Here is a 14,355-nt window from a genome sequence, read left to right as displayed (position 1 = left end):
ATAAAAGCTTCAGAAAAAAGATTAACTAAAAACGAAAATAATTCTTCTGATAAGAAAAATAATTTTATATTAAAATATATGTACTGTACAGTATTTAGGGTACAAGAATAATATGTGACTTACCAGATTAAATCTGAAGGCAGCAAGCAAAGCCAATTTGCTTACCGTCAAAGATAAGTGTTTTAATTAAATAAAAACTAACCCAGATAATAGTAATGCTGGTGGGCTGGATGCGACTTCAAATGTTCAGAGTGAATTCATATCTGGAGATATGCGATGAGGCGTTGATCCACGGTGCCGCTCCCGCATTCCAACAAGATAACACAGTGTTACATAGGACAGCTGGTGAAAACCAAATAGCATAGACGCCTTGCATAATTATTTACACAGAGATTATATAAGACGTCTTTGTTTAACTTTGAGTTTAGATATGCAACAGTTTATTACACATGTTCGTGTGGATTAACTTCCCTGTGTTGTTTGAAAGCATCCACACAAATGAAATTATTTTATTTTACTTAGTTCTTTAAGTGTTATAAGACTTTGCAATCAGGACAGAGTAACGTAGCTCTGACTATGGCCATTTTACTGAAGGTAGTTAATCTGCCTTTTAACAATAGATATTTTCAATATCTTCTTACTTTTATATAGTTGCGATTTTTTGTAGCCTCTTTTTAATATATAAACGTGATTCGTCATTGTTCTCAGAGCACCTGACAGCACTATCTTACCAGTCACAGAACAAAACATCTGTACTCTTCTCACAACTGTACCGGAGCCATGCGTCACGAACCCACGTGCATCTGTCAGCTCTCTACGACGACATCAGGTTACTCATCAGACCGGGTCGAGATGACGAGCTTGGCTCTCCACCACCGAAAGACATGCGTGTCAGTACGAAGAAGTTCTTCAGAGATGTCTTCCCGGTCGCCTACCAGAACGTCCTCCGTCTGGACAGCAAGCAGTTCACACCGGAATACGAAGCATGTCTTCAGGACGCCTACGACGCTGTGCAACCATTCGGCGATGTCCCACAGCAAGTAGGATTCCCTTTATCATTTCTAAATAATCCTATTACTAACTCTCACTGTTGAATAACTTAAAGTAAATTAGTCTTAAAAGGAAATAATTATGGCTTGATTTAATTAATTCCAACTTAACACAATAAATGACTCCTTCATTCATAATTTAATCTTTTTTCTAAGAAAGTATAGAGATATGTGATACTACAAATTTTAAGTACAAAACTCAATCGTACCATTGAGCCATTCTGTAATATTTATTGGTTAAATTAATACTTCCTTTAACAGCTTGGAGCGTCAATGTCTAGATCATTGGAATCGGCACGCGCTTTGCTGCAAGTTATATCTGTTGGTGCGAGTGCGCTAACAGCCAGCGAACAGGTGCTGTCGAATGCTGATGAGGAATGCGGCAACAAACTGCTGCTGATGGGAGGCTGTTCTAGATGTAAAGGACACGACGTCAGCCCATGTCGGAACTATTGCTTGAACGTGGCTAGAGGGTTAGTTATTGATAATTAGGAAAAATCTATTTCAAAAATTATGCGATAACACATTTTAGCCAAGTACGGACCTGAAATTCCGCTCTGGATTTTAATACTGCTCTTGACGATGAAACGAACCTCATTCTATATTTTCTGTCTAAATTTACTTGAAAAATATAAGAATGAAATTAGTCGGAATCGTAAAGTCTGTTTGTAACTATAGACGAAATATAATATAGACTTAACTCTAATAAGTTTAGACAATTGATGCGATTGTCACTATTATTTTATATTTAAAATTAAATATTATCAAAAGTACGTTGCTGGTTATAATATAAATAGTCTTCTTACAAAATATATTCCATACGAGAAACACCCCCGCGTTTCCTCCACCCAGTGCTCAAGATTATAATTCGTCCAAAAATTAAGACGTCGACATTGGCAAAATGTACCACGATTCCAGTGCGAACGAAGCCATAGCATTAAATATTATATATGTATTTATATATCATGAGAGCACTAATAACATAATTAAGAAAAGTCTGACGCTGTAATTGTATTAAAACTCGAATTAAATTCACACACGCTGAAACTTAATCTTCGTAGTGCAACTGCCTGGATCCGGACGCTGATGAACGCGAATATAATGATAAACATCTGTTGAGATTTGGAAAAAAACTTCTACATTAATACAATGGTTTTGAAAGGCACAAAAAAATATTTATATGATTATTATCCAAATAAAAAACCGGTTTCAAATCAGCTTTAATGAAACTAATAATTAGTTCTTTACTAAGTTTCTAAAACAAAACAAATACGATCACTACTAAATAAACTGTTTTGTAGATATGTACATAAGAATACATGTAAAAGGTTGGTTTGATAGAAGCGCCTGTAATTTTTATAGACGTACACGAATAAAGTAGTATCGTTCGTAAAACTAAAAGGTACCTTTTTGCCAAATTCGTGGTTTATATGAAGCTTTTCCTCGCTCGATCTCAATATTCGCGCCGAACGATGTTCCGGATATTAACAAATCGAAATCAAAAGCATTTATATTCAGAACAATAGATAATCATTGAAATGTTCTACGTATGTATCTTTACGGGTTTTTTTTTAAGATTTTATAAAATAGAAATCTAAATAAATTATGAACTGTTCATATGAAAGAAATTAAGAATCGTAAAAATTAACAAAAATAAATTTTTCAACTTTAAAGATACGTCTCTCTAATGTGTGATAATAGTTTTGATTGTCCAAACTTTTAAGCACGTAAACGTCAGTACATATAAGTATTGAATTTTAATTTATTACTATATATAAACTACGAGAAACTAGTTAGTAAATAAAGTTTACAATATATTTAAGATTCGTCCCATATGTTGTTATATGCATATCAAGAAATAAATTAAACAATGATGAATATAAAATTATTTACATCCACAAGTTCATATACATATGTCATATAACATTTATATATTTAAATTATAATCATAAAACACTAAGGGTCTTAATATTGATAAAATCTAGCAAACAAAACAAAAAATATATACTATTTTGCTTAATTAATTTTTTTTTATCTAGGATTTAGTATATATTGCATAATGTCTATATATACCTCATTGAATAAGTTTTTTGTTGTCAAATAAAAAACTATAGCATATTTTGTTAGTAATTATTTTAATTTTTTCTTATTTTGTACGTGATAACTTTACTAGGTTATAATTATTCTTAAATGCAGCTCATTTACAGTGTACTATATTAAAATGATTTGATCTCCGTACAGGTGTATAGGGTCCCTTGTAGTTGAGTTGGATGCTCCATGGGCTGGTTACGTGGAAGGAGTAGAGCGCCTGGCGAGAGCTGATGCTGATGCAGAGCTTCGTTCACTGGACGCCAGAGTGTCTGAAGCAATCATGCACGCCTTGGAGAACCACGTGATTCTCGAGAAAAAGGTTGGTCTCTTATAATAACATATATATCTATTTGTCCATTCTGTATCATATTAAATTCACATCTACAAGGAAGGACACAATTTCCTTTCACCACAAGTTTGTTTAACTTTCTCAAATTATAGTACCAACGATGGCTTATAAATGGAACACTGAAAATGCTCTTTGTTAAGTCGACGATGCTAACTTATAGAAGAGCCCAAAGCTTATCATATCTTAATAAATTTGTCAACAAGGATACTCGTTAGAGGACGAGTACAAGTGAAAACTTGTCTTTGAAATTTGCTTCTCGGCTCCCGAGGCGATCACTTAAATAATTGTTCAAGAAACTGTAGCTAATTGTCGTCCAAACTTTTCCTGGAATGCCTCGTCGAGAAACTGAACACGTTTCAAGTATAGACAGACTCGGTTCCGAACTCTACAACTGCCAACTTTTAATTTATGCAGCGCACACATACATATATTTGGCTTGTTACAATCTATCAAGTCTTATGTGAGTTTGTAACAACTTAAATTAAATCCGGATCTTCAAGTGATATAATATAATAACTTATAGAATAGTCTCCGAAGTTATAAGAACTATTCACACCATAACACAGTTCAGTCCAATTACTGCAGAGTGTAGAGTAAACCGTTAAAATATTTTTTTATGCATTTCGATGGCCCTCGTTGTGTACTTGGATATAAAATTTTGTCCGTTCAGAATACATTTATGCATGTTAATTAAATTGCAAACAACGTTGTAAATTACGTAACGCAATATAGAATTGGGTTTGTGTTGAATGATAATGTTAGTCGTAAAATATGATCACCAATATAATTAGATATTATATATATATACAACTGGACACTGAGAGGATTACAACATTTTGGACACAATTGCACATTATTGCACACACAGCGCTATGTGATTTGTGTCGCTTGTTAGGATCGCACAGCAATAGTTCATCAAAAATGTATTTCCATTGAGAACTGTTATGTTCGCAATAAAGTTATCGAGGAACTGACACAATCGAAACACTTGGCATCACGCCACACTCCAACAGAAATCTGTTAAATGGGACCTTTCAATTATAACTCAGAGATGAGTTTTGGGAACGAAATTCGTAGAATAACTATTTTATCAATTAGCACTCGAAACAATGAGAGTAAAACAACATTAATCATTCCTACATCACGATATTTATAATCGAAGATCTAAATCACCTCGAGACACTTTATAAGATAAAGGGAAAATTTCAATCAACATTACAAAAGTTACAGTCGAATTATCGTAAAATGGAATCTTTCTTTGGATTAAGTTTAGTCGGTGTTATGAGACTATAAAACGTGGGCGCGTCAGGTCAGACGTGGGCGCGGGTCGGCCGAGCCCCGCAGAGGTACCCACTTGGATAAATTAACGTCTCAGTATTGTCTCGGACTTTGCATTTTGCCACTAATCAACATCGGAATAACTGATATATATAGATAATATATATATGTATATATTTCTTTCCTATTAGATCTTAAATTCGTTGTGAAATTCTATTAATATTAATTTAGAATTATTTGCTATGATATTTATTTCCTTGATGAAGTCCCTTGTTTACGTGTTCATAAAACTAAAACAATGTCATTAACAAAATTATTTATTTAATAAAGTTCGGAGACGAAAAAAAGGTTTCCGGTGACGCTAACATAAGACAATAAGTTTAAATTGTATCAATGTCGACACTTCCTGTGACTCATGACAACATCGTTTGACTCCAAGGACACTGATTCCGTACCAACAGTTGGTTGTCGCTAGAACATAGGAAGAGGAACTGTTTAATATTACAGATATGTACTTAATATTAATATAACAGACTTAAACGTGCGAAGATTATTATATATGATGAATGGAATAAACCTTTGCCTGTTTAATTTAAGAAGCAAAATAAAAAATGCGCATCGAAAAAAAAAATTGTTGCAACATTGATTTGGATTAATTAAACGTTTCAATATTATTTGACAGCAGTTTGAAGCTGTAACAATGCTGCTCCGTGTGATTGGTGCGAATAAGTGAATGTCTATAATAAAGCGTGATACGTGATTTAAATCGGTTATTCGAAAGAGTTTCGTCCAACAAAGCAGTTTCAGGAGCTCGGAAAAGCTTTTATTATAAAAGCCAAGTCGCTGGCTGTAATGTTGACTTTCAATTTTCATGGTAATGACATCGGTTCGGATTCCGCTCTCGACGGTTCCAGCTGCCACCGTTATATTTGATTTAATATGTTTTAAACTCTTTTTATATATTCCATTATCTGTATTGTGTTCAGTGTATTCAGTTAGTGAGTTTAAGTTCTTTTTCATATATATTTTTAAAAACATATTGTTTTAAAAATATCGTTTCCGTTTCGTCCGGTCTAATAAATTTTAATAGATGTTATGTGAATTCATTTGATGTGATATGAATTCATTTTCTCAAATTAAACTTTTCACCTCATTTAACCTACTTAGTAATTTATAGTCCAAAAATATGATTCTAATTTTTAAACCGAAATTTCGAACACGAATTTTAACAATAAAACCATTAAACGTTGTATAAGAATTTTCGACAATGACACATAGCTGTCATAAACAAGCAAAGTAATCGATACAGACAATAAAATTCTAATAGTCATAAGATTTGGCAATTATTTAAATAATATAAAAGTCATTGACACGGAAAAGCGGCGCCAATATCAGGTTGTGGCGCGTCTAGCGGAGCCCACGCACTTTCACCATCAGGGAAAAGAGCGAACAAAGATGAACGGTAGACACCCACAAGAGTTGTGCATAATAAAGCAGGAATAATATTCACCATTAAAATTATATTACCCATACAAGCGGCGGAGTTAATTAAAATCATTTTAATTATATTTCCGACGAATTAAAAATAAATTTATAAACGTTTTCGCTAAACAGATTACGTATAAAGGAAATGTTGTTAATTTTTATTTTATCCGCTCGTCAGTATAAGAACCAGACCCAAAAAATTATACATAATTTGTTTGAAAAATATGCACGAAATTAAAATGTATGTCAATTTGGAGGGAGACTATAAATATGTCGCTGTAGGATTGGCTTTTGATTGCGACTGACTGGCTTCACGGTATAATTCACAGAAATTTTAAATAAAATCCTGTATTGTTGCTCTCGGTATCTTCAACAATATGGCTTAATCGACTATACGATAACAATTTACATTTTAAATTAAAATTATTACGGAATTTATATAAGCAATATAAAATCCCAGAGGATATTTGTGCGTCGGCCTCCAAACCGGAAATATTTCTATATTCGCAAATTTTGAAGTGATAATAGAGCTCACGGTTCCTTGGGAAACCAACATCCCAAAGACCATGCCATCAAGGTCAACAAGAGAGAGGTATATCAGCCAAATCTCTACAACCTGCTAAAACACTTGGGCCTGTCAAGAACTAACATCAGTTCATTCTTGGAACGTGCGTCGAAGGCAGCCCTAGTAGGTTCGTTTCAAATTTGGTAAGGCAGATACAGGGGCTTGGACAGTGGAGATGAGCGTTTAATGCGCGTTAGATAGGGACCCCTTAAACCTACACCTGGGTCGCAAGTCCCAGGCACTATTGAGGCCCCTCCCCCTGCTACGCGATGGACCCAGCATCCGCACGGGGAATCCATGGAATGCTGTAAGGTTTCGTCTTTTTATATTATCTACATTTTCTTAACTTAACGCCCAATGAAATAAAACAGCTAACAGCTAATGCGTTATCATAATTCAAGACATAAACACAAAGCTTTTATGACATAATTACAGTAAATCACACAACATTAAAGCCGTCCTGGTCACGAGTCATCAGGGGTCACTCGTGGGCGGCTCGTGCCGTTTATTGTGGCATCACACATATTTATTTCACTTCAATATCTTTACAGCCACAATAAATCCAACCCACAACCGCTGCCGATTCTTTCTAGTTTCGGTTTTAACTAAACTAATTAATATCATTCGAAGGCATATTATCATTAATTAGACTGTTTTATGGCGAGACGTTAACATTTCGATTTAAATAATGTTAGCGGTCACTTAAAATGTCATCAAATAAACATTGTACATAAATAAATTGATTAAAATATACGTTTTCGAAGAATTTAAGCCGGTTTTAAGTAAAACCGACATGAAAATGACGCTATTGTGATGTTAAATGTTCTCCAATAAGGATGATTTATATAAATTTCTGTTCAATCAATATCTCACAGAAATCCTGTGGTCCAACTAATTGATAATGCATGTTACCAAATTTATACGGATTATAGGAGTAGCGCTTATTGGAATGCACTAAACAGTTAAGCCGATCGCCGGCAGCGCATTATAAATTAACAATCGGTGTGTGGATTTGTTTTAAACTAGGTTTTGAAAACGGCTTTACTCAATAGACATATAAATTATTTTATCTCTCTACATACTACCCATGTGGATATTCTTTTTCAGTCGTATAAAATAAGGTGGTAGGTGGTAGAGCCAAGCTGTAGGCCTGTAAATACATATCGAACAGGGGCTGGCTCGACCGGGGAAGTACCAACCTCTCACAGAATATCAGCGTCAAGTGGCCTTTAATGGCTGCGTTTCGTCCGATGAGTTAGAGAGCCGGTTGACCTTTCCCTATTCTCACTTTTTTCTGACATTTCCTTTTTCCCACCCCTCCCTATTCCTAAAAAACCAAAGTTTGGCACCGCATCCGCAACAGAGATGTTGCGGATGTCCATGGGCGACGGTGGCTGCTGCCCCCCAAGTAGGCCGTCTGCACTTTTGCCACATTTCACATTAAAAATAATAATAATAATAAGTTGATAATGTGCGGAGGTGAATGTATGGTAAACTAGCAACTGCCTGTTTTCAGTTAGACGATGAAAGGTATAGTAACTATAAAGATACTCGAATTAAGAGCAAAATAATTATGAAATCTAATTTACTAACTTAATATAATGTTCATATATCTAAAGTAGGCATGCACTTTCGGCATCGTGTGTAGGTTTAAGTTGTGTAATCTCAAAAACATTAAATTTCCTATGTGGGTTGAAATCACGTTAAAAAGACATTTTAATGTTATTCATAATTACTCGAAGATGACATCGTAAAAGACAAGCCGTACTGTGGAATGTTGTAACTTATTAAAACACTCTGTATATACACTCGATTGTGTATATAGATTAATATAATATCATAAAATTACGTGAGTGTCACTGAATTATTACAAAACCGTCTTACAATTCGTACATTCCAGCATAAGTTCAAACAAATACATCGACTTTAAAAATATCGATTTAATATTAAAAATATGTTGATTGTAACGTATCTGTAATTTGACTCTGGTTAAGTGGTCACTTTATCTTTAATTAATATTAAGATTGAGACGCTAACGTACGACTAATTGACTTCGCATGCCGGCTACAATCAATGGTTCATAAAGTGTTTCAAAACCGCTTTCCATTTACAAATATCCTCGTTGTACGATACAACACCTCACGTCCTTCTTGTTATTTTTTTTTATTTAACCGCGTGTAAGGTTATATATGTTTTTATCATTATCTCGTAACATGTCTTAGTCCATTTATTTTGGATCTGTAATTTTTTTTACTATATTACACATAAGACATGCGGTTAATAGTGTTTTTTTTTAATCGATTTCCGAGGCTGTCACTCAAATCAAATTAATATTTACATGAAGACATGTGCGATGTTGCATGTAATATTCATGAATCACCACGGACAAAGCGTCCGGTGTTACAATTATTATAATTAAACATCGAAACAATGAGCTTACTCACACTCGGTCCACAGAACAACTTATTGAATCAAATAAATATGTAGCGGCTGGTATTACGTAATGTATTACACATAAGCTTATCCGATGGCAGCGACTATTTGCGTTCTAAATTATCATTGATATCACAAACCAGCTTTATGTAGAATCTTTTGAAATAAATCCCTTAAACCGAAATAAAATATTTTAAAATTTACAATAAAAACTCTTTAGCGTCTCTCACGCCATGTTTGATTTATTTTTTCTAGCAACAATATACCTTTATTTTCATACATACCCATAAAACGAAACGGCAGATGTTTGACAACATAATACATTGAAATGTAATAGGCAGGTGGGAGACCACAATGAGCTTAGGAAACTGCTTTAAGGTGCATTACGCATAATTCTGTGCAATTTCTGTGCTCTCTGTGGCATGCGACATGCTATTCGCGTCGGGTTATTTGCGTGTCGCGAGCCTGTAAGGGCATTCACACACGCTATTCCGCACCAGCTTGTGACAAATTACGTTACTGTGATGTCCATTTATCTTCATTTATGATGGTATTGATCGATGTTCACCATTATGATACTTTTATGTTATAATGTACTGTGACAAAACATTAAACCTTATTCTCTATAGAATAACGTCAATCAACATCGGAGAATTCCTTGATATTTCTGTGACGTAACATTGTAAGTAATAAAACAAAATGGCGGCCTCTAATTAGAACATTAACCCCATATTTTTAAAGAAAAATATTTTATTGCTCTCTTAATTAGATGTATTTAGTACAAAAGTATTTCTATTAAAAGCGAGGATGTAAATAAAACGTAATTAGCATGAAGCAGTCGCATATTTAATTGTAAGTTCGCTTTGTTTCCCGGCTAATTTACTCGGAACCAGTTGCTTTGGCAAATTAAAAAAAAAATACTCATGAAATTTGAAATTCGTTTAACTAATGATGGCATTTATTTTTTACTTGTAAGAATTAAAAAAAAAAAAATATTACAACAGAGATATAAAAAAACATTACGATGAAAACTATTCAAACATATTTTTAACGTATGTTATGTTTTTTTTTACAGTTACAATAATATTACATAACTACATATTTCTCCGTCTCAGGTGCGTCAGGAATGTGGCCCTCCATCCACCATAGACGTCAGTAACTCAACATCTCCAAGGTCAACCCCCGGAGCTAGCCGGCGTGACGCGCTCCGCGCTCCACCTCCCGATACTGAACTGCTCCAGTTCGCAGCTACCCTCGCCTCCAGTAAGAAACTGTTCGCCAGTATCTCTGATAGACTCTGCGATGAACCCGACTTCGCTATCGAAGGCAACGAACGGTGCTGGAATGGAGAAACTATTGGAGAGTAAGTATAACAATAATATATTACAATAAGCCAATAAACGAGCCTTCATATGTTTATTGTATTTGAAATTCTTCATTCAGATACACCAAGGCCCTAGTGGCATCAGCCTCCATAAGTGATCAGAAATACAATCCAGAGATCACGAAGATGTCAACCCAAGATTCAAGAGTGGCAGCACTTGGCGACAGGCTGCGGCAAGCGAGACAGGTAGAGTATAAAATGATCGTTATATTATTTAAAGTAACTAACTATATCTTTATGGGACGTAAAAAAAACTAATTTATTACAATTAAACGAAATCCCTAACAAAAGAAAAGTCATTTATTATATAATTATAATGATAAACGGCACCCATAATATAAAAGTTTCTACGAAACTTCAAAAAAAACATTTGCAATAATTGAGAAATATAACCTACTTCCACGCATACTATGATAAATGAACCAAGTTTCATTCTAAACGTACCCTATGCAGCGCTATCCTTACTAATTATTTAAATCAAATTATGATGTTGGCATTAAATTTAATTCATTGGTCTTCAGACAAAAAAAAATTTGATTATAAATTAAATACAATCATATAATATAATTTATAAGTAATGTGACTGTGTAAGGAGTTTTGATTTGACAACTATTTTTTTTTTTATTTAATGTCTATATGGTATGGCTTCATTAACACTGGAATTGGGGAATATTTTGCCAAAATCAACGTTCTTATTCATTGAACGAATTATATTATAATTTTGAATAATGTATGAAAAGAGCATGAAGGATTTTGCCCGTATGGAATAATGGTAATTTTTCTTAAAGACTCCACTTAAATTTTTATCAGAACCTAGAAGAACACAAAAAAACTACATAAAAAATAATCAAGCGTACACACACACTATGTTTGAGGAATATTTTGCGGTTGTTACTGTCAACTAATTTTTTCGCGCTAAAAAATATTACGACAGTATTATAATTCTGTGAGTGACACTTTGAATGTTCAGTGTCACTTAAAAAATCGGATACCATAGCATAATAAAAAAATAATCAGATACTATTTCATTTACCAAACCTTGCAAATGACTGAATAATTAATAAGGTCTAAGATTTTCGCGAGTATTCATTTAAATAAAACGAATGTTTTCGGATTACGTCGCGTTATTTTATTATTTAAAAAAAAAATCATACTTCCGACGTTTTGGTTACTTTGCCGCAACCGGGATCACGGGCAAACGGGACGAGAATGATCTGTCTGTACTTGAAATAAAAAAAAAATTATTAGTACATCCGAAAATATTACTTTTATTTGACTGAATAATTGTTGCAAAAAAATAATAATTTTTCGACCTCCATAGTTATATTGATATACTCTTAAGTATTTTGAAGACCTAATTTCAACAATGTTCCGTAGTTGCTGGTATCACACTGGGGGTCAATGACCGCTGCGGAGTCTTTCATGCAGGGTGATGAGGCTGGTGATGAAGGCTCCGGCTCAGGTCGGAGTTACACTGACGATGACGCGACCTACGACGCTGAGGGGTCCGGGGAGGGATCAGGAGACGAGTTCGTTGGTAAGTTATACAGATGTTTAAAAAACTATTATCGTATTTTCATACATTTTTAGTTAATATTAGACTCTGTTAAATTTGTATATACATTATACAGGCTGTTTGAACTTATATTTTTTAATAATATGTTTAATTTTAGAGTACACAGAGGAATGTTTATTTTCATTGATATAGTAAATTAAAAATGTATTGACATTATATAGGACGTATAAATTTATAAAAATTATAAATTTTTAAATTTTAACTCAATATAAAAATAAATTAACAGGAAGCAGGAGGGAGGACGAAGAGACGACATACTCAGCACCTCCTTTACCGACTTCGACTGCTTCCCTTGCGACAGCCTCGATCTCCTTCATCTCGTGTGTTATCTTCGTTATTTTAACTTAAACTATGAAACCCAGTGAAACATAGTGAACTTATGAATCTCCATATCAATGTGTGAGTGATATGTGTCATGCTACAAAGTAGTCATGTATTGTGAGGATAAAAAGCTTCTGACGTATTGGATGTTATGACATTAAGCCGCTGTGGCGCTTTAAAATGACGCTGATTTATTTATTATAGAAAATTAAATGTCTTCATTCAATAATGCTAGATTATACGAAACCGGCTTCTCTGACATAGTAAATGTATAGCACGGCATCAATCGAGATGAGTCTCCGTGGTATTAAGTACAATTGTTCAATGAGATCTGTTTTCTGATGTTTGAGTAGAGATTTATTAAAGTATTGTCATCAGAGTTTCAAAACGAAACCGCTTCATTAAAAGACAATTATAAATTTGATGAGTAAATGGAATTAGGTAAGTATCTGTGTAGCTAGTCTAAAACTAGTATTTAAACAAGCTTCGAAAATTATAACAAAGATTTATATAGATTAAATAATCATATATCAGTCAAATTTATAATCATGACAGTTGTAAATAAGTTATTTAATATTAACTGCGACTGGATTTGACTTCCGGTTGATTCGAAGATTTCATTTGACAGGTTTTGATTGCAGTGTTGCTGTTAAAAAAAAAAACATAAAATTATACTATAATTAATCTATAGTCATTAAACTGGCAATATTAATATGTTTAGACGAGAGTGAGACAGACTGTACAGTAAGTATCTGAAGTCCTACTTGTTTAGGTGCTTAGCTAGTATCATGTTTTGTTGCCATATTATTTTTACGATTATAATTATTTATATAATAAAGTCAACAAAAAAAAATATCTTATATTATGTGATAATGATTTTTAGTTATAAGTTTATGTTATACGATATTTATGTCATTTTAAAATTACTCTACGGAGCTATTCTTAATACAACTGCCTTTTTTTTGTAGAAATTATGAAATCTTTTTAGTTTATTACAGACTTTTACTTGATTTTATTCAGACCGAATACGATAATTGTATATGCTTATAACCGTGTAAAGAGGATATAATTTTAGTCGTAATTCCAACTATATTGCAATAAATACGTAAATGTTAGTAAATCAAAATTATATTAGATATGCTATATGGATCATCATTTGATGGTGGTTGGAGGATTTTGAATGTAAAATATTGTTGAATCTTATTGAGGGTCGTGGAGGAAGTTGAGGGAGATAGGAGGAAGGAGGAAGGAGGTAACGTTACCTCAGCAAGTTTAATGACATCGTTTCAGCGATAGATCGCTTTGAATGGTTCGACTCCTATTTCCCGTAGGTCGAAACGAAATCATTTGTAAATAATATTGGACAGATAGTGTGTTTATATCATGAAAATAAACTCTGTACCATATTTATTATCTTTTATTTTCTTCATTATATTTTATATAGTAATACTCTGTGTGTGTTTATCGTAATGTTGCCATATGATCGGTCGACTTAAAGAGGTTGGTTACAATAATATCCATTTTATACATTTTTGTATCCCGTTTACTTTTAATCAACAGGTGTATTTATCCTTTTTTCACATGATTTATATTGAAATAATTTACAATACGTTTCCAAATAAATTACGTTAATGCATCCTCGCTTCCTTTGTGTTTAAAGAAAACCAAAAAGGCTGCAGTTTGAAAACATTTAATCTGCGAAAATGTGTCCGTGTACGAAGTCTTTGTTCTGTATTATTTAATAGAAATAAGCGAGCTGCCTTACAATAACAATTTTTCGACAAATAAGTTTTATAATTGAGAAAATTGCAGAGACATGTTTTG

At 33.4% G+C, this 14,355-nt stretch overlaps 1 protein-coding gene across 1 annotated transcript in view; it reads left to right on the top strand.

Moving 5' to 3' along the window:
* Nucleotides 1–13,937, top strand: part of LOC116775138 (division abnormally delayed protein) — a 59,828-nt gene extending 45,891 nt beyond the window's left edge. Inside the window, exons 3-9 of the mRNA XM_032668000.2 lie at nt 709–1,040; nt 1,311–1,522; nt 3,291–3,459; nt 10,366–10,613; nt 10,694–10,820; nt 12,012–12,171; nt 12,437–13,937. Coding sequence (XP_032523891.2) covers nt 709–1,040; nt 1,311–1,522; nt 3,291–3,459; nt 10,366–10,613; nt 10,694–10,820; nt 12,012–12,171; nt 12,437–12,558 — 1,370 coding nt within the window. The 3' untranslated portion in view covers nt 12,559–13,937. The remainder of the gene's footprint in view (nt 1–708; nt 1,041–1,310; nt 1,523–3,290; nt 3,460–10,365; nt 10,614–10,693; nt 10,821–12,011; nt 12,172–12,436) is intronic.
* The last annotated feature ends 418 nt before the right edge of the window (nt 13,938–14,355 follow it).

The sequence above is a fragment of the Danaus plexippus genome (genome assembly GCF_018135715.1).
Source record: "Danaus plexippus chromosome 3 unlocalized genomic scaffold, MEX_DaPlex mxdp_25, whole genome shotgun sequence".
In the NCBI taxonomy this organism is placed as follows: domain Eukaryota; kingdom Metazoa; phylum Arthropoda; class Insecta; order Lepidoptera; family Nymphalidae; genus Danaus; species Danaus plexippus.
Note: the sequence above shows the minus strand (reverse complement) of the source record. Positions and strands in the feature narration are given on the sequence as shown.